Source organism: Lissotriton vulgaris, chromosome 12 (genome assembly GCF_964263255.1).
Source record: "Lissotriton vulgaris chromosome 12, aLisVul1.2, whole genome shotgun sequence".
Lineage (NCBI taxonomy): Eukaryota > Metazoa > Chordata > Amphibia > Caudata > Salamandridae > Lissotriton > Lissotriton vulgaris.
Window position 1 is genome coordinate 362,632,145 of NC_141700.1, and position 21,804 is coordinate 362,653,948.

A 21,804-nucleotide genomic window follows, 5' to 3' on the forward strand; every position below is an offset into this window, starting at 1 on the left:
CCCAGTCAACTGATCTGGGTTTAATCCATCATCATTCTTTAGCTCACTCCGCCACCCCAGTTCAGACATGGCCATATGCAAATCAGCCTGACCCTGTGCCTCATGGGAACAGTCCAGCTCGAACTGCAAAGCCATGTCTTCCCTGGACCGGAAACAAGCAACCTGGGACTGGTTTCTGGCTAATCAGCCGTCATCAGCCAGGCTAGCTTGAATCCAGTAGCAAAGTGAGCAAGGGACCCACATCGGGGCATACCCTGCCAACTTAGGGCGAACAAAGCAAAACCAAAGGGGATGATGGACAGAGTGTTGAACATTGCAAGCACATACCCCCAGTCAACTGATCTGGGTTTAATCCATCATCATTCTTTAGCTCACTCCGCCACCCCAGTTCAGCCATGGCAATATGCAAATCAGTCTGACCCTGTGCCTCATGGGAACAGTCCAGCCCGAACTGCCAAGCCATGTCTTCCGTGGACCAGAAACAAGCATCCTGGGACTGGTTTCTGGCTAATCAGCCGTCATCAGCCAGGCTAGTTTGAACCCACTGGCAAAGTGAGCAAGGGACCCACATCTGGGCATACCCTGCCAACTTAGGACGAACAAAGCAAAACCAAGGGGGATGATGGACGTAGTGTTGAACATTGCAAGCACCCACTCTCATTCTCTTGTTTTTCTGCAACAGAAATGTGTTTACAGCACATCACCTTTGTTGCAGCCTGTCAGAACCCTGTTTAGCAGGCCATGGAATACGCAGGAGCTACTGTGTCCAACTGTCGGGGTTGAGGCCTTTTACTCCTGATGTTCCGGGATCCGACCTACCATGGATCCCGGGCAACTTAGCCAAGTACCATATCAGCAAATGACTCTCAGCAAAAGAGTGGTCCAAGCAGTCCAAGGCTTCCTTGAGAGGAGGTGGATACAGGATGGTGAACAACAGCTTACAACTCAAAATACATGCCGTAGCAGCAAAAACTGTCTAGCCAAATACTCACTTTTATGGTAAAAGTAATGAATATTACTGCTTACGATACAAAGGGAAATAACATTCACAAAGGAGTGGTCCAAGCAGTCCAAGGCTTCCTTGAGGGGAGGTCGATACAGGATGGTGAACAACAGCTTACAACTCAAAATACATGCCGTAGCAGCAAAAACTGTCTAGCCAAATACTCACTTTTATGGTAAAAGTAATGAATGTTACCGCTTACAATACAAAGGGAAATAACATTCACAAACAACTAGACAATAACTCCTGATGTCGGGTCTCTAGTGTTTCGTAGGCAGTTCCTGTGACCCACTCCCATCTTGCTCTAGCGATAGTGGTTATTCCCCATTTACTATAGGCAACATCCAGGGTAAGCCCTTTTGTTTGCAAGAAGTAGTGCCAAGGTCTCAATGCTGATCCTCTGACCTGGTGTAGGTGCGCAAGGGTCCCCAAGTAGACCTTATTCCTCCGCCGATGATCCTGACAAAGTCACACTCCTTGCTGTTACCGGTGACCCCCTCTGGTATACGAGTCGCTGTGTCCCTACTGCACAATGTTCTGACCTGATCAGCACAGCAGACTCCTTCATTGCGACCCCTTGTTGCATACGCGGTCACCGGCTTTATATCACACAAGGGCTACAGACCCCTCTGCATAGCAATCTGTCCACAGTGGCCCCTCCTGTATGTGGGGTCTCCAGTCCCTCAATGTACACAGGCTCCAGCCAGATCAGGAGTGTGATGATCACATTTCACTTTGTGGAAACCACTCCTGGCATATAGGGTAGCCAGCACTTTACTGCATGCTGAAGATGACCCCTTCAGCACATTGATGTCCACGGCTCACATTAACGCTTCCCCTCCAAGCATACATGGGCCTCTGACTTTTTCCTGCACACAGGCAACAACCTTATCGTGCAGCAGCTGTTTCCTTACATCTTTCTCAGAGTCCACTAGACAGGATTCCCCACTGGACCTGGCTCCTTCCTATGCTCTACTCTTCCTCACATAGCACACTGGTCTTGGCAAGCAGGCGGGTGCTGCTGCTCCAAGGCAGGTAGTCTTTGATTCCCTGGGTGATGTCTCCTTACCCAGCTGGGTCACAGGCAGAAGTCTTGCAGAGCTACCCTCTATTCAGAGCCCTACTGGCTGCTTTAAAGTTGACAATTTTTGGTGTCTCTCCATTTCCAAGCATCAAATGTGTTTTAGAGTGAGTCTTTGAAGTTTATGTTGTGTGTCTGCTTCCTTTTGAGGTGCCCATTCCTCTACACTTTCTTTCTCTGAAAAGCAGTCTGCACCAGCAAATCTGATAGCCCCACAGCACAGGAAAAAGGAGTTGCTAGAGTTCACACCTGGATGTTAGCCACATTGATGTGTATCAAAAAGTTAGCCCATGGCATCATCCCCATCTCCTTTCTAAATTGTGCTGAGGCACCTTTCACATTACCTCGCTCTGAATCAAAGAGCACCCTTTGAGGTGAACTGGGTGGCCTGGCTCGCCCTTGTCCAGTGGGTCCAATCCAGCTTATGGGCATGCATCAATACACAAATATGCCAGGGTGGATTCCTCTACCTCCTTTCTTCATGTTTCACCATGCAGTCCTGAGTCTTACAAAATGTAACCCATATTCTGCCATGTTTTGGACCATTCCCAGGCGCACACATAACCAGGACATGCATTCTATATATATGCACTGTACAGCACTGTATCCTTCATGTACTAAGCCACTCACAGGTACATGCATATGCCGCACATAGATGTAACATGCACTGCATAGTACTGCATCATCCCTGTATTGTTCTATTCACAGGCACACATTCACCCAGCACATGTACACATCATACAAACAATGCACAGCACTACAGCCTTTATTTTATCTTTACCACTCACAAGCACACATACATCCAGCACATGTGTATAACATGCATAAACTGCACAGTACTGCATTATTATTGTAGTGTGTCACTTACAGCACACATACACACTGCACATGCACTCCACAAATGCCCTGTGCAGCACTACACACAAAACGTATGTAGGCCAAGGATGAGTTAAGCACACAGCAACTGACCTTTAAATGAATGAGTCTGTAGGCCTCACTCCAATGACACAGGATAAAAAGAGCCTGTTCACTCTTACTGATCCCTTCACGGTATGCTGCCACCACCGTGCTCGTGCACCCGACTCCTGGTAAAGGCAGTATTCTTTCACTTCTATGAGAGTAGCACTTTGGGCGGTCCTTCCAGTCCAACAATACAGCAATCCATGAGACAGGCCTTTGTCACGGCACACACGCATGATCTGTGTTTGCACATGACAACACAAATCCGCATTAGGGATCCAGACATCAGTACCATTGGAGCAGTCAGGGCAGGGGTGCACATGTATTGCCGTGCACAGGACTTTTCCGTCCCAACTTAACCCATCTTGATGGCATGAAGAATAGAGCATGCAGGCAGACAGATTCTGTAACATCGACCAATAGTGTTTTGCCATTTGCTACCCTTGGCACTGCCTGGGCTATCCCTCGTGTCATGTGTCTTGTTGGCCATGTTGTGTACAGAAAATAAATGGGCCTCCCAGAGTCCTGTTTATATCCTTTTGTTGCACCTATTGTCCACTCCCCAGACCTTAGTAGCCAACACATTAGCTGTTGACAGGCTTGGGGTGGAACAAGGGGTCAAGCCTCTGTTGTCATAGAAGGTGAAAATGTGAGCGACATCACTACTCTTGAATTGGCACACATGATGATGCACCAGATAGGGTGGATCTTCTCCTACTAGGGATTTTTTCCAGTTGAGCTACTTTTCAGCATGTTTTTATCTATTCAAACGGACCATGGACAATCCTGAGTTTAATGTGCCTATAATATGTGTCATCTCTGAAGGAGAGAACACAACAGTGTCCCTCCCTTTCCAATCCTGAACCTGTAAAAATGGTTCCTGGAGGACTGACTTCTTACTACCCAATCTTGCCAGTCTGCAATAGTGAGATTTTGATATGGTTCACAAATGTTCAACAAAAGAGATGGCATTTTTTGACACAAGTTGGTAACAGTATAATATCCAATGCTTAAATAACCTTTAAAAATGAGCTTACCTTAATTGGTCTTTTTAGTTCTTTTCGTGTAAATCTCATAACAATAAGTCCTAAAACAGCAAAGCCATAAAATATCCATACAGCAAAACTGAAATAGTTAATAAGAGTATTAATATCAGCTGGGATGATGTAGATCATAGCAACTATGCCCTGAAAAATAAACAAAGGGAAATAAATGAATGTCTTTGGGAGACTAACAGAAATTGTTGATAAATACAATTTGTGTATCCAGTACGAGTTATGAAAAAAGCCATTTTAGCTGGTTTGAAGAGAATCACATTCAAAGTATTTAAGATTAATACTACTAGACAAGTGGTGACTAAGCTTTATCAGCATGCGATGAGCAAAAGTGTTGTTAAAGGTTTGCAGTGTGGTAGCAGTGGTGGCTGGTGATCTCTGAGAGTGGTGAGATTCAATAATTGACCAGTATTCGTCCTGTTTACTCTAGGAATATATGATGATTTGTGGGGTGATTTCTCTTCACCCTCTGAGAAATGTTTTGAAAAAGATTTGGTATGAAAGCCATTTAAAGCAGTTTTCCTATAAATTTGCCAAAAACGTCACAAGCTCTGAAAGAGAACTCATTAAGCATTCAAATACTTTCATGGTGTCCCAAGGAAGCCTGATGCTACCCATTAGTTAATCCCATTTTTCCCTAAATGTTTTATCTCTGCCCTTCATGATTTAATTATTACTTCCATTGTGCAAAGACCAGTGTTTTGCCATTGAAATGCCCTAATTAAATACAGCATGACAGTGCCAGAAGTTTGCAATGGATGCTGTCTACGTGCCATTGGTGACCGATATGTCAAAAATTATGTCTAGTATGTTGGCCGTTATTTTCTCATTGTTGCCCCTCCCTCGTGCCATGGTTATACTTTCTTATGCCAACTTCAGTTTTCCACATTAGTTAGTGTAGCCCCTCACCATTCTTAGAACATTGCAAACCCACTGAACCCATTTCTCCATGCTATCCCTTGATAGAGAGACATTGGACAGTTCGAAATCTTGTGGTAATAGTGTATAAACTGGTGGCCTTTAATCCTTTATTTGCAACTGGAGCCTCAACTAAACATATGTACTCCGGTTTCCTGATAGATGCTTGCTCTGCCGTGAAGAATATTCAGTTTGTTAAAGATCTCTTTGTTGAATATAACTTTGATATAATTGCTGTTACAGACATCTGGTTTACGCACCACGCTGCAGAGGTAAATAATCATATTACCCCCCAAAAGTGTACCTCACAAGAGAGGCAAACCAGTTTCTAGTCAAGAATACTTTAAAATGTACTATATTTTGTTTTACATGTAATGTTGCATTGGAATCCCTTATAATAGGATTTAAAGACATTTATTTTGACTGTAGTCATTTACTTTGTTATACAGATCTCCTAAGCGTTTGTGGAGGCCTCTGATCCCTTGACATTTGTGCTAGCTCAAGAAACCAGTGTCAACTCCCAGGCGTTTGGTAAGGCAAATTGAATTTCGACCTCCCGACTAGTCCTAGATTGCTAAAATTCTAGATCTGTTCTCCCCCTTTGATTTGTCGAACAATTCCCTGCTTCCCTCTCACAATAAAGGACAAGGCTTGGACATTTTGTTCCAGCATTCCTAGGTGTCAACTCTATTACACCTTTCCAGTGAACCAGGTCTGATCATTTTTTATTACCTTTCTCCTGTAAATTTGTAAAGTCTGTGAGCGGATGACCCTCCCTGTCGGGAAGCTAAACTCAGGAGATGGAATACCATCGCTGCAGACATTTTAGTAAGATTAATCCTGAAAAAACGACAAATATCATACCCAACTGCTGATCCCCAAAATTCATTTGGTGAATATTACAAATCCTTGAATATATCTGCTAATCGCCTAGTCTCCCCAATCAACAAATTGAGTTCAAAAGTTCTTCCATTATGTATGAAAAATAACAACCTAGGCAATTGTTTTATCTTGTCTATACAATGATAGAAATAGGGGAATCAAAACATTAACAAATGAGATTCTGCTTTTTATCGTCACAATTTTAATTAAAAAAAACACACATTATAAGATACATACATCATTAAAAAAGAGACTTGTATCTATATACAATATAGAACAATTCAGATACAATTATATTAAAAACCAAAGTCAGAAAAACATCAGAAAATAGAAAAAGCAAAAATGTTGCACAACAATAAATTTGACGCGCGTTTCAGCGAACCAGCGCCTTCTTCAGGAAAAGCCACTTATGACTTAAAAGATATTATTGACACTGCAGTAAAGATGTATCAAAATATTTTTCATTAACGCGATGTATGATTTATAAAAGGAACATAGTATATCTATTCTTAAATCCTGTTACTCAGTTTTGAATTGCTGTTTTGCATTTGCGATGTCGAATGTAGCAACCAACGCTTAGGATAGTTATTTCCGTATTCTTTTTCTTTCAATTCCTTGTAAAGGTGAAGACGTGTATATAGTAGGTGGATAAATCACGGAGAAGCACCTAATGGACATAGACGACAACCCTTGCCTTTTGGTAGACGGACGACGATAATGCACGAGGCTAGGATAAAGCCTCGCCGAAAATGACCGAAGCCACGCAGAGTGTCACGATGTCCTACGTCCCAAAACACCAAACGACAAATATCGTACACAACTGCTGATCCCCAAAATTCATTTGGGTGAATATTACAAATCCTTGAATATATCTGCTAATCGCCCAGTCTCTTTAATCAACAAATTGAGTTCAAACGTTTTTCCATTATACACTTGGTTTTCTCAAGACCTAGGAGGATATAGACGCTGTCATCCTATTGTTGAATACCTTTGGTGACTATATTGCGATCCTGCTGTCCAAATTAAATGGCAAAAAACTAGCTATTAATGTGTGATTAGAAAAGCTAAACTTGAGATCTATTCAAATAATATATTTAATGCTCCTAATCTAACAGGGTCAATCTTTGCAGTGACCCTGCAAGTTCAACCAACAGATGTAAGATTTCTTTTATCAAAGCTACTTTACTGGATGATCAATAATGCTTCTTTTTCTTATTTCAGTCTTTGAGCACAGATGACTTAGCTAAAATAGTTATTTCCAGAAAACCTTCTGGCTTTGCTTTGCCTCCTAAACGACACATAAGCTATTTGATGTTGGATTCTAGTTGGCAATGAATCATCATTGATATCAATGTATTGCTTGGAAAGGTCCTTGAATCTCTTAAACTGAGTTGTGCTACTCCTCTATTAAAAAAAGCCTTCTCTTGAACCAGATAATCAGATAAATACCAAACTACTTTACAGCTACCAGATTTGGCCAGGTTACTAGAGAATGACGTTTTTCAGCAGCCTTCCAAGTTTGTAGAGACCTGTACACTTCCCCACTCTGTCCATATGGACTTCTGCCCACGGCACAGCATGGAGTGGACTATTTTGGCCGCCTTGACAACTTATGGCATTGTACTGATTCCAAAGTCTCAGCCACCTTCAGCTTGTTAAGACCTTTTAGATATTGTAAACCGCCAGATTCTTTTGTCAACTTTCTTCAACTTGGACATAAAAAAACATAGTGTTGTCCTTGTTTTTCAAAGAGAGATTTTCAGAATTTGCTTCCACCTTTCACCCCATCCGCTAGACCTTTTTCTTTATGGAGTACCCAAGGCTCCATTTTGTTGCCTTTTTTGTTTAACCTTTACACAACACCATTGGTAAATCAAATTCAGTCTTTTGAGTTTAGTGCGCTCCTCAATGCAGACAACATCCAATTCATTGATGAGCTAACCAGATATGCTTGTGTCACCGATGATAGACTGCCTGCCTCTCCTATGTCTAATAACTTAAAACTCAATGGCAGCCACTCACAAAAGAGTAGTTTACAAACTGAATGATCCCAATTATATTTTCGAAAGAAAGAATTTGGGAATCCTGTTTAAGAACCTTGGAACACTCTTCTATCTGTCATTCACCCAATCTGGTTAGTTTAAGCCTACAGTTATACAATCCCAGAGATGAGAACTCATAAACTGCTATATTTTTTGGACATTAAAAACATTGACTGGAACCCTATTCTTGTCGTACCTCCCATTCCTACCTTATCTTCTCACTCTGCTGCGCTTCTGTAAGTATTACTGCTATAAGTCAAATTGCACTTCGCTCTTTCTAGTTTTTGAAATGTTGACACATAATACTATGTTCCAAACCGTCATTATACTGACAAAAAATGATATAAGCTGTATAATATATGAATAAAAGAATATGCATTACAGAGCCAGTAATGTCAGCTTGGGAAAGATCAGCCTCTGTCTCTGCTGTTAGCCGTACAAGAAGATATAAACTGGCCCAGGTGACCCAGATTTTCCATCAACCCATCGATCACTGGAGACTCTAGTAGTACAGGTGTCCTGCTCTTCAAAACTCTGCTCTGGTGCATTTCCAACCACCCATTAGATAGAGAATCAAGCAATTTACCAAGTCCTTCTTTTTTTCTGGCAGGAAGCATGGCTTTAAAATCTCTGAATGCAACATGCCTAATGGGCCGCTACTCCCATGCCCTTTTGAAAAATGGCACCTCTGGTGATCCTGAACATTTGAGTTCATTTACAGGGACAGTAGTCGAAGTTCTCTGTTACCTGGGAGCTGAACTTCCCTTTACTTTGTCTTTGGGACTGCTGCCGCTGCCCTTGGAATTGCTGCTGGACTCGGGGGTGCGGGACTGCGAGGCCCACAGGTCAGTGCGCTTCTACCATCACGCGCACCTGGTGCCTCTTCCAGTAACTCCTCCCTGCTGAGCCTGCTGCCCTTATGCTGCCCTTATAACACGACTCGCGGCCCCCGCTCTGCGGGAGCCGCTCGTAGTCGAAGTTCACCGTTACCTGGGAGCTGACCTTCCCTTTACTTTGACTTTGGGACTGCTGCCGCTGCCCTTGGAATTGCTGCTGGACTCTGGGTGCGGGACTGCGAGGCCCACAGGTTAGTGCGCTTCTACCATCACGCGCACCTGGTGCCTCTTCCCGTAACTCCTCCTCCCTTTCCTATTTAAGGTACGCCCATTACACGCGCGCGGGACGAAGCGCGGGGCGAAGCCCGGGCAAAGGGCGGGCCGGTTGAGGCCGTTCGAGGACGGTTGAGACCGGACCAGGCCATCCCCCTTGGGTCCTCTCCTGCACGCCCAAGCTAGACTTTTACTTACAGCGAAAGGACAATGTCTACAAGAGAAACAATTAGCAAAAGTGCGCTGGGCGGTGGAGTGCCTACTGACACTTTGGACAAATACTTTGATAAAGCGGCTGCCCTCCTGATTGATGAAATCACAGTATTGGAACGGCGTATATCCCAGGAAATCAACTGGGTAAGAAGATCTTCCATGGGAACCATAGCACAAGCAAGGACTCCTGAGAAAGAACTTGACTGCATGCCGATTGGCACAGGGGATATTGGGAACAGTGGGGTAGCGGTTACGTCTGATGTAGATACTTCCATCTCTTTTAATGAACTACCCCACCCACTAACCCCACCAGAGATCCACATACAATCTAGTCCCCCCCCCCTTGTTGTTAACAATGTAAGTCCTAATCCTAGAGTCAGTCGCTTAAAGCAGGGAGCTAGGGAAGGAGCAATACCGAAAAGGAAAATAGTGACTCAACACCCAGGTGGTCGAAAGGCAAAAGTTGTCAAGCATAATCCCTTACTGGGGGTCGACTCCGTAAAAAATTGCAAATCTGCGCTTACACCACCCGAGAAAACTACACCAACATCTCGAGTGATCTCACCTCTCCGGGTAACGGAGCAGGCGAATCACAATTCTAGCCCGACTGAAGGAGGCAACATTACTTTTGCAAACATTGCCGCTCTCCTGAGGTCTCCCCTTAGCCCTCTAGAAGCCCGCTAAATAAAGATTGAGGCTAGGCTAACGACCATAGAAAAATTAACGGTGATCTTAGCAGATGCCCTTAAAGTTGATAACAAGGTCGATAGGAGCGGGGCTGAACCTAAGAATAAGAGGGGTACACTAGTTCCCCCAACAAAGGATCCTAGACAGCTTCCAAAAACTTCACAACTTGAGCCGACCCTCACCCATCCTTTAATTCCTCAGCCCACTGAAGGAGCTCCCAAATCGACTCATCTAGGGTCCAACACCATAGCCAATCAAGGAGTCCCGGTCACGACACAAAAATCCAGGCCTCTGAATCTCCCCCCAGAGGCGAGACCATATGTAGTTATTTTAGCCGGTATACCGGAGTTAAAACCGGAGTCCATAGAATCGGCCGCCTCTCTTAAGAATAAGGTGGTCAACTGGCTTACCTTAAATCGACCTCTCCCCCAAGGAATATCGAGCGAGGTTCTTATGGTGAGAAGAGTCCCCTGGGTTGGCAACTCAAGAAAATCAATTAATGGGGACTGTGCCGTTATCAACTTTAGGGATCCCAGGACTGTCTCCCACATTTGTGGTTGGCCTCATCGTGACCAGGGACTTTTATACAATCCCTACCTCTATCCTTTTTCTATCCACCCCTGAAGTATGCATGTGATGAGGAGGGATGGGAATCAGTCCCTATGCGAGGGGGTGGGTGGGGAGGCAGGGAGGGAGGTGATTTCCACCGCTACATACCCAGGCAGCCCGCCTACTTTACTACATATAACCGCTTTAGCTTCCTGGATATGATTGATTGACACTTTCAGATGTGGCGGGGGGTGGGCCAACAGCAAACTAGGGATGACCAGGAGGGAAATATCATCCCATCCATCAATCATACTGATCGAATCTTAAGGATTATGCCCCGCGCTGAACAACACTATGATCAGGAAGGCCAACACCCCCTCCCGGGGATGTTGCCCACTCATGGGGAACTGCCAGGCAACCGAGGGGATTCGGCCCAAACCATAACATCCCCGGTTAGTCCATATGACAAGAGGATTGCTTCAAGTTCCATTTCTAATCTCAGACCGCATCCTTTAAAGATACTCTCTTGGAACCTGGCTGGTGTGGGAAATAAGCTAGACTGCCCAGAGTTGAGCACATTTGTAGGCTGTAAAGACATTTGTTTGTTCCAAAAAACCTGGGCACGAGAGGAACACACCCGTTTAGGTTTTGCGGTATTCTCTACTCTTGCAAGATGGGGGGGGGCAAGGGGCGGCCTTGCGATTTGGGTGGCTACACACCTAGGTTGTAAGGCCACATCCCATCCTACAGCTTCAGATGACATTCAATGTGTCATTCTGGAATGGCCAAATTCCAGTAAACTGGCACTGGTAAACGTCTATTCCAGGCTGGTAAATGTAACCCGGGAATCGAGTACCATCGAGGAACTCTCCGCCTTCCTTAGTGATGTCCCACAGGGAATTCCATTCCTGGTAGGAGGCGATCTGAACTGCCACTTCGAGCCTCTTGCAGGATTATCCGATGGGATACTACTGGTGGAGGATGCGTTGTGTTTAGTTCCTCCCACGGCGGCCCCTCCCCTCAGAGCTTGGACACCTCTTGCAGTACAGATCACCTCTCTAACCCTCAAACATGGCATCATGGCCTGTAATGGACGCATGAAGTTGACATTCCCCCTAAATGCACATTCAACAGAGTGGGAAGGGAGTCAAGATTGGATTATATTGTAATTCAATTGTCTTCCTGGTCGCACATTGAGGACTTCAGGGTGATATCCAGGGAGGATAGCCACCACAATGCGTTAGAACTAGAATACTCCTTTCCTGGCTTTGATATTGTAAACGGGGCTGGCGCAGATGTGCCTGCTATGGGGTTGTCCCTGGTTAATAATAGGAGGGTAATCAGAGGGGGGAGGAGGAATACATGTCCATTTATTTCCCCAGGTAGTATCAAGGTTAATCAAGTGAAAAAATGGACACTTGTGACAATTCTAGACCATTGGTTAGAAAAACTATGGTATCCTCAAAAGACCCAATGTGAACAGGTTTTGCGGTATATATCGTTCATCCGCCCCTACATTGTGGTTTGTCGGCAGTTATCATTGGATACCATAGAAAGTGTGGGTGCCTGCCTCATCCAGAGGCTCCTCTGGTCTAGGTTGCAGTGTCCAGAGATGAAAAAACTAGTGCAAAGAAAGGTCAAAAACTGTTAAAAATAAGGTCAACACCAATAAAGATTTTAATGGAATGGTGGAGATCTTATATTAAAAACAAGTGGGTACTTGTCCTAGATCGAGTTATGAGATCTAGAAGTGCAAATTTACAAAAATGTCGACATGTTTCAGCCCCCTTCGGCTCAACGGAGTCTATGGGGCTTTCGTCAGGACATAAGGACAGACAAACATAGATAATCTACTCACACTTATTATGTGGAGTTCAATGGAAGTAGTGAGGGTCAACTTTAGCCACTCAAGTCTTAATAACCTGGAAAAGACAATACATACAAACATGTTGTGCAAAGGTGATATACATTCTCACAATATTGCTGGAGCGGAGGTAGGCACAGTAGTAAGCATTTGTCTCAACTACCACATTAATGCATGTTAGCAAAAAATTACACGTTAATTCTAAACAGTGGAGCATCCCCTGGTAGGGTAGAGGAGAGAGGGAGAGGCAAAAGTGAGTAAGAAGGCTGCAAGGTTGTGTTTTACAGCATCATGTATAAAATAAGCAATATTTTGTGTGAAATCTTCATGCTAATGGACCCCGGGGGTACCGGTCATTCGTACTGAGTCTAGGTAAATGAACTCCGTAATGACTATAAAACAATCCCAATATCTATAGAGGGCGGACGAGTGATTCGAGATAAATGGAGATACATGAAAAAAGGTTTTGCGCTTGTGGAGAGAAACGCGGAGTAACTGACCCCAACGCGATATTTAGGTGTAGAGCAAACACATTCACAGTCTCGTTTTGAACTTACCCCCTAATGTGGAGTCTTAAGTTGTCATCGGGGAGGCCCAGAGCTGTGGGGAAGAGGTAGGAAAAGTCAGAATCACCTTACCTCACGGGAAGAGAAAACTTCCCTGAGTGACACGTTCCGCCATTACCCGCGTGTGAGGGATCCTGCGCCGCTTGTGCTGACTCTGCCCCCGGATGTCGAGCTGATGTCCGGGGGAGTGTTTTTGACGGGGTTTTTTGAAAAAGCCAACTTTATTTAGATGTGACACGGAGACCTGAACGCTAGGATACTCAATAGTGTAAACACACGTTACGCTCGTTTAGTAAAAAGTTTTTTTAGGTTGAAGCAACACGGTGAGGATATCATGTACGTTATGGTCTGTTTAGCAATGTAGTTGTCATGGAGTGCGAAGGCTACCAGACAAAGTAGGGTTGGAACAAATACAGTTACCTCATTGTAAAAAGTATACATTCAAACTGGTGAAATTATGTAAGTAAGTTGTAATTTCGCAATTTTTAGAGTACTCTTCACGGGGTGCGAGGGATATCAAACTAAGTTGAAATACAGTAACCTCATTGTATTTGAATATTGGTAAACAGTGTACATTCAATGGACCGCAAACTGGTGCCAGGGGACGTTGTCATTCATGCCTGTGATATTAGTTTTCAAACGGTCCACCCACCTTTGTTCTTTTTCATGCAGAATTCTTTCTGCGTTGGGGGTTTTTTTCCGTCAGCATTTCGATGACAGTCCATCTGATGTCATCACAAGAGTGTCCCTTCTCTAAAAAATGGGCACACAGTTTTGTTGTGGTTTTTTTCAAGCGAATATTACTACGATGTTCCCCTATTCTGATCTTTACTTTGCGACACGTCATACCTATGTATAGTTTTTTGCATGGACAGTTGACCATGTAGATAACACAGGAAGAATTACAGTTCGTGTGTTGCTTTTGGGTCCAGTTTAGAGTCACTGACAATTGTAACTGTTTTGAATGGGTGGTGAATTGGCAGGCTGTACAATTTCCACAGGGGTAGTGACCACTGACCGGAGACATGGAGATGTTTCTAATAGTTTCTTGATTATGTATTTTTCGTGGCCGTGTATGGACCAATGTGTCTCGCAGGTTTTTTGTTCTTCTATTGGCAAAACGTGGCTTAGGCCAATTGAATTTCCCAGTATTGAGGATTTTCCAATTTTTATTTACCAGTTTTTGGACCTCATAGGTGGATGGGCAGAACGTAGTTACACAGGTCATAAGATCCGGTATGGGGTCTTTTGGGTAGGTTTGTAGGAGGCATTCCCTGGGTTGATGGTTCGCACGTTTCATGCATTTCTGGATGGTACTCTGCGTAGTCTTATTGTTTTAATTTGGTGCACAGATCCTTCGCTTGGGCTTTATAGTCATCTATCTTAGTACAGTTCCTTTTCAAATGTAAAAATTGACTATAAGGTAAATTGTCCCTCAGTGGTTTTGGATGGTGGCTCTTATAAGATAGTAGACTGTTTTTCGCAGTTGGTTTGGTAAAAGTTTTAGTTTTCAGTTGATTGTCTTCTGCAAAAATTGTAAGATCAAGGAAGTCAATGGACGTGTTATTGGCCATGTGTGTGAATTTTAGCCAAGGGTCCCTTTCATTTAGCCACCTCAAAAAAAGGTCCAGGTCAAGTTTGATGTCCCAAATGAGGAGGATGTCGTCAATGTATCTCTTCCAGTATAGGATACTGGAAGAGTACGGGTTTACCTCATTTAGTACAAATTGTTGTTCGAAATGGCTGACGTACAGTCCTGCCACCGAAGGGGCGAAGGCACTGCCCATCGAGGTTCCATGCTTTTGTAAATACAACATTCCGTTGTATTCAAAAAAAAATTCTTTTAGTGCAAGTTGACAACACTGTAAAATAAAATGTCTAGGAGTGTGGTATTTCCAATCTTCACTGTAGAGGACATCTTCCAGCATTTGCAGGGTGTTGTCTTGAGGCAGGCTAGTGTACAGTGACTCCACGTCAAGACCTACCAGAAGCATGGTGTTTTGGTCAAAAGGTATATCCTTGATTTGTACTAGCAGGTCACGTGTATCTTTAAGATAGGTAGGTGTCTTCTGCACTAATGGTTTTAGGAACTCATCTGCGAATTTGGACAGGGGTTCAAGCAATGATCCTATGCCAGCCACAATGGGGCGTCCTGGTGGAGGTGATTTATTCTTATGAGTTTTGGGTAAGGAATAAAAGAAAGGGATTTTAGGTTTTTAGTGCACAGATAATCAGCTTCCTTCCCTGTTATCCACCTGTTGGTTTCAGCTTCATGGACCATTATGTTAATTGTGTTCTGGAGTCTTTCTGTGGGATCCTCATCGATTTTCTTGTAGTACTTTGTGTCTGATAGGAGGGAGAGGCATTGTAAGTTGTAACCCTCTTTGCTGAGGATCACGATCCCCCCCCCCTTGTCCGCTGGTTTGAAGACAATATCCGCATTAGATTCAAGAGTTTTTAAAGCCTGTCGTTCTTTATTACTCAAGTTTTGAAAATGTTGTTTCTTTTTGGTTGTCATTTCATCTATGCCCTTTAATAATGCCTGTTCAAAAGTGTGGATTTCTGATGGTATACTGCCTGTTGGAGGGTTGAAGGTAGATTTCTTTCTGAGATTGGTGTCTCCTTCAGATGGCGGAGAAGGTTTGTCTGCAAAAAATGCCTTAAGTTTCAAGGTGCGACAAAATTCAGCTAATTCACACTTTAGCTTGAAATTGTCTATTGGTGGTGTGGGGACAAATCCAAGCCCTTTTTCCAGGACATTCTTTTGGTCTTCTGTTAAGTCAATATTGGCAATGTTGATTATTAGCGAGTGTTTGTTTTGCTCGTGCTCGGTTGGGCAGACGACATGCTTCTCGTTTGGACGTTCCTCTGCAGAAGACACCTACCTATCTTAAAGATACACGTGACCTGCTAGTACAAATCAAGGATATACCTTTTGACCAAAACACCATGCTTCTGGTAGGTCTTGACGTGGAGTCACTGTACACTAGCCTGCCTCAAGACGACACCCTGCAAATGCTGGAAGATGTCCTCTACAGTGAAGATTGGAAATACCACACTCCTAGACATTTTATTTTACAGTGTTGTCAACTTGCACTAAAAGAATTTTTTTTTGAATACAACGGAATGTTGTATTTACAAAAGCATGGAACCTCGATGAGCAGTGCCTTCGCCCCTTCGGTGGCAGGACTGTACGTCAGCCATTTCGAACAACAATTTGTACTAAATGAGGTAAACCCGTACTCTTCCAGTATCCTATACTGGAAGAGATACATTGACGACATCCTCCTCATTTGGGACATCAAACTTGACCTGGACCTTTTTTTGAGGTGGCTAAATGAAAGGGACCCTTGGCTAAAATTCACACACATGGCCAATAACACGTCCATTGTCTTCCTTGATCTTACAATTTTTGCAGAAGACAATCAACTGAAAACTAAAACTTTTACCAAACCAACTGCGAAAAACAGTCTACTATCTGATAAGAGCCACCATCCAAAACCACTGAGGGACAATTTACCTTATAGTCAATTTTTACGTTTGAAAAGGAACTGTACTAAGATAGATGACTATAAAGCCCAAGCGAAGGATCTGTGCACCAAATTAAAACAAAGAGACTATACGCAGAGTACCATCCAGAAATGCATGAAACGTGCGAACCATCAACCCAGGGAATGCCTCCTACAAACCTACCCAAAAGACCCCATACCGGATCTTATGACCTGTGTAACTACGTTCTGCCCATCCACCTATGAGGTCCAAAAACTGGTAAATAAAAATTGGAAAATCCTCAATACTGGGAAATTCAATTGGCCTAAGCCACGTTTTGCCAATAGAAGAACAAAAAACCTGCGAGACACATTGGTCCATACACGGCCACGAAAAATACATAATCAAGAAACTATTAGAAACATCTCCATGTCTCCGGTCAGTGGTCACTACCCCTGTGGAAATTGTACAGCCTGCCAATTCACCACCCATTCAAAACAGTTACAATTGTCAGTGACTCTAAACTGGACCCAAAAGCAACACACGAACTGTAATTCTTCCTGTGTTATCTACATGGTCAACTGTCCATGCAAAAAACTATACATAGGTATGACGTGTCGCAAAGTAAAGATCAGAATAGGGGAACATCGTAGTAATATTCGCTTGAAAAAACCCACAACAAAACTGTGTGCCCATTTTTTAGAGAAGGGACACTCTTGTGATGACATCAGATGGACTGTCATCGAAATGCTGATGGAAAAAACCCCCAACGCAGAAAGAATTCTGCATGAAAAAGAACAAAGGTGGGTGGACCGTTTGAAAACTAATATCACAGGCATGAATGACAACGTCCCCTGGCACCAGTTTGCGGTCCATTGAATGTACACTGTTTACCAATATTCAAATACAATGAGGTTACTGTATTTCAACTTAGTTTGATATCCCTCGCACCCCGTGAAGAGTACTCTAAAAATTGCGAAATTACAACTTACTTACATAATTTCACCAGTTTGAATGTATACTTTTTACAATGAGGTAACTGTATTTGTTCCAACCCTACTTTGTCTGGTAGCCTTCGCACTCCATGACAACTACATTGCTAAACAGACCATAACCTACATGATATCCTCACCGTGTTGCTTCAACCTAAAAAAACTTTTTACTAAACGAGCGTAACGTGTGTTTACACTATTGAGTATCCTAGCGTTCAGGTCTCTGTGTCACATCTAAATAAAGTTGGCTTTTTCAAAAAACCCCGTCAAAAACACTCCCCCGGACATCAGCTCTACATCCGGGGGCAGAGTCAGCACAAGCGGCGCAGGATCCCTCACACGCGGGTAATGGCGGAACGTGTCACTCAGGGAAGTTTTCTCTTCCCGTGAGGTAAGGTGATTCTGACTTTTCCTACCTCTTCCCCACAGCTCTGGGCCTCCCCGATGACAACTTAAGACTCCACATTAGGGGGTAAGTTCAAAACGAGACTGTGAATGTGTTTGCTCTACACCTAAATATCGCGTTGAGGTCAGTTACTCCGCGTTTCTCTCCACAAGCGCAAAACCTTTTTTCATGTATCTCCATTTATCTCGAATCGCTCGTCCGCCCTCTATAGATATTGGGATTGTTTTATAGTCATTACGGAGTTCATTTACCTAGACTCAGTACGAATGACCGGTACCCCCGGGGTCCATTAACATGAAGATTTCACACAAAATATTGCTTATTTTATACATGATGATGTAAAACACAACCTTGCAGCCTTCTTACTCACTTTTGCCTCTCCCTCTCTCCTCTACCCTACCAGGGGATGCTCCACTGTTTAGAATTAACGTGTAATTTTTTGCTAACATGCATTAATGTGGTAGTTGAGACAAATGCTTACTACTGTGCCTACCTCCGCTCCAGCAATATTGTGAGAATGTATATCACCTTTGCACAACATGTTTGTATGTATTGTCTTTTCCAGGTTATTAAGACTTGAGTGGCTAAAGTTGACCCTCACTACTTCCATTGAACTCCACATAATAAGTGTGAGTAGATTATCTATGTTTGTCTGTCCTTATGTCCTGACGAAAGCCCCATAGACTCCGTTGAGCCGAAGGGGGCTGAAACATGTCGACATTTTTGTAAATTTGCACTTCTAGATCTCATAACTCGATCTAGGACAAGTACCCACTAGTTTTTAATATAAGATCTCCACCATTCCATTAAAATCTTTATTGGTGTTGACCTTATTTTTAACAGTTTTTGACCTTTCTTTGCACTAGTTTTTTCATCTCTGGACACTGCAACCTAGACCAGAGGAGCCTCTGGATGAGGCAGGCACCCACACTTTCTATGGTATCCAATGATAACTGCCGACAAACCACAATGTAGGGGCGGATGAACGATATATACCGCAAAACCTGTTCACATTGGGTCTTTTGAGGATACCATAGTTTTTCTAACCAATGGTCTAGAATTGTCACAAGTGTCCATTTTTTCACTTGATTAACCTGGTTAATAATAGACAGAGAGTGAGGTGGGAAAAGCTAGCCGCTAACCCTGAGAAGGTTTCAGGGCTATATGCCCATGTCATTCCCATATTTGAAAAGGTGTGCGCAGTAATGGAGCAACCTAATACCGGCGATGCGCACACAAAACTCTGGTCGGCACATGAGGACCTTATCAAGTCCATGGCAGAAGTTCTTTTCTCTATGGGAAAGTCAGGGGGAGGGAGGCCACATTGACCTACCTGGTATAATGCGGCATGCTGAAAGGCTAAATCTGACCTACTGACTACCATTAAGGAAGGCAAAAACAGATCTCTTATACAGGAAAGGAGAAGGGATTATAAGCGGCTGATCACCCACGCCAAGGCGGAATGGGACTATGATAAATGGGAGCATCTGACTATTACACTAGCTGTTAGGGACTCCCGGAAGTTTTGGCGACTAGTGAATACAGGGTCTGAGGAACTATCCCCCACCATTGAGCTTAACATCTCAGCAAAGGTCTGGCAAGACCATTTCCAGAGGGGGATCTTTTTACAGAGGTGGAGGCACGGGTGGCCATTTCAGGGCTGGCTTCAGGAAAGGCGCCTGGCCTAGATGGGCTCCCGGGAGATATATTCAAACAAGAACTGGATATATGGGCTCCCTACCTGCTGACAATTTTTAATGACGTTCTGAGGGGCATGGAGGTGCCCTGTACTTGGCTGGGAGCAGAGATTGTTCCTATATTTAAGAAGGGATTGCCTCTGCTTCCCGCCAACTACGGGCCCATCAGCCTTATCGATGTGTCCCAAAAACTATTCGGCGGGCTGGTACTAGATCGCCTCCAAAACTGGATCGAGGAGTTCTCTATTCTTAGCCCCTATCAGGCAGGTTTACGAAGCAAGATCTCAACAACGGACCAGATTTTCCGACTGAATCTTTTGTTATGGAAAACCGCTATAATCGAGGGAGGCAGTTTATATACGGTCTTTGTAGACCTACGTGCGGCCTTCGATTTGGTCTCAAGATCCAAATTGTGGTCCGTGTTGGCGGAGATGGGTATTCCCTCTGACATCCTGAATATCTTGACAAGATTGCACCAAAAAAACTATGCACGGGTCAGGTGTGGTAGAAATGGGATGCTCTCAGGAAGATTCCCTGTTGACAGGGGGGTGAGACAGGGTTGTGTGCTTGCACCCACCCTGTTCTGCCTCTTTGTTAACGGGGTAATCGACCACCTGACTAGGACAGCCGACACTGATGCCCCAAAGCTCAACGGCAGCAGGGTGCCCGCTATTATGTTTGCGGATGACACCCTGCTGCTGTCAAAATCCCCAATGGGAATACAACGGGTCTTGGATGGGTTCGCAACCTTTTGTGTTGAGCGGGGACTGTAGATCAATGCCCTGAAAACTAAATATATGATTCTTAGTCCTCCACCTACAACACGTCCCAATCCCACCATAGGCACACTGAGAGGGTCCACACATTTGAGTACCTAGGGGTGAACATCAATCAAAATCTGACCTGGGATACACAACGGACAAAGGCTAATATCATATTAACGCAGTTAACGGGTGGTATCTCCAGGATGGCAAACAGATCAACTTACAAACCCCTAGGCCCAGTGCTCCAAATTTATAAAATGCAGGCACAGGGGGCAGTCACACACGGGGGGAGCTGTGTGGGCATATACCCGCCCAAATCCTGACAACCACTGAGAATAAATTCATCAGGCAGATGGTAGCCTTACCACCAAGCACCCCACTCTTCCCGCTCAGATTAGATTAGGGGCCTAAGAACAATTGAGGAAGAACTGGGGTTAAAACCACTAACCTTCTGGCGACTAATCTGGAGTACCCCAGAGCTCACGAGCTGCAAGATGGAGTTGCAAGAGATTTTATCTTTACCAAACATAACGAACATTCCCTGGCTAAAATATATAAAAAAGACATGTGAGTGTCTGAGAAGGCCGGAACTGTGGTTAGACCCAGCAAATGCTTGTAGCAAGGTTTCACTCAAATCTCTATCAAAGGACTATTATGACTCTAAAATAACATCTTTACTACAGAATCCACGCCTGGGGTCCCTAACACACTTATTTATTCAATCCAAAGATTCATATCACCGGAAACTTGTCCTTGATACAATTAGCCCCGTCCTGACAAGAAAATTATTTCTACAGTGGAGGTATGGCGCACTCCCTCTCAGAGCACTCAGCAGTACCTGGTCTCAGCCTCCTACACCAGAGCACTGTCCAGCATGCCCATACCAACAGGAAAATGATTTGCACGTCATATTTTTCTGCAAGGCCTACCAGAAACTCAGAAAGTATTGTCTTGTTCCCCTTCTTAAAAGCTTAGGGTTCAGGCACTACTTGCCTGCTTACAGAATTTCAAAGACTGACGTATCACCAATGACTGTGTTTGCGGTAGCCAAATCTTTAACTGCGATGTGGCACAAACGTACTCGTTGCATGAATTTTGATACAGATTCGGTATAAGTTTTACAACAATTTTATGTTTTGTTGACTTTTAATTGAAATACAGTGCAATCAATTTATGATCTTTTAAACTTAACTTTTGATTTGTGATAGGCAAACTATAGCAACAGCCTGAATCTGTATATTAGGATGAAAACTGCACTGTCCTCTTTTAATTCATGCTCAATGGATTTGGTATAATTAACTGTGTTTTTTAATTTTGGTTGTAATCTTTTATGATCTAATTGATCAAAATAAAGAATGAAAATGAAATGATGCAGGATGGACGAGCACGGCACGCAGGTCATCCTAGCGTTCTAAATACAGTGGATTCTGTAGCTGTTCCCAAAGTCACGTTTATGGTGCTTGGCTTCACTCTAGGTTGAGAATTTTAAGATGTTTCACCAGGGTACTCCAATGGAACTGCACTCTT

The 21,804-nt window shown here is 43.7% G+C and overlaps 1 protein-coding gene across 3 annotated transcripts in view; it reads right to left on the reverse strand.

Annotated features, from left to right (window-relative positions):
* SLC7A9 (solute carrier family 7 member 9) overlaps positions 1–21,804 on the reverse strand; it is a 1,176,401-nt gene that overhangs the window by 152,542 nt on the left and 1,002,055 nt on the right. For all 3 annotated transcript variants that reach the window (XM_086945130.1, XM_086945132.1, XM_086945131.1), the window contains exon 11: positions 4,082–4,231. In XM_086945130.1, the coding sequence (XP_086801256.1) occupies positions 4,082–4,231 (150 nt within the window). The remainder of the gene's footprint in view (positions 1–4,081; positions 4,232–21,804) is intronic.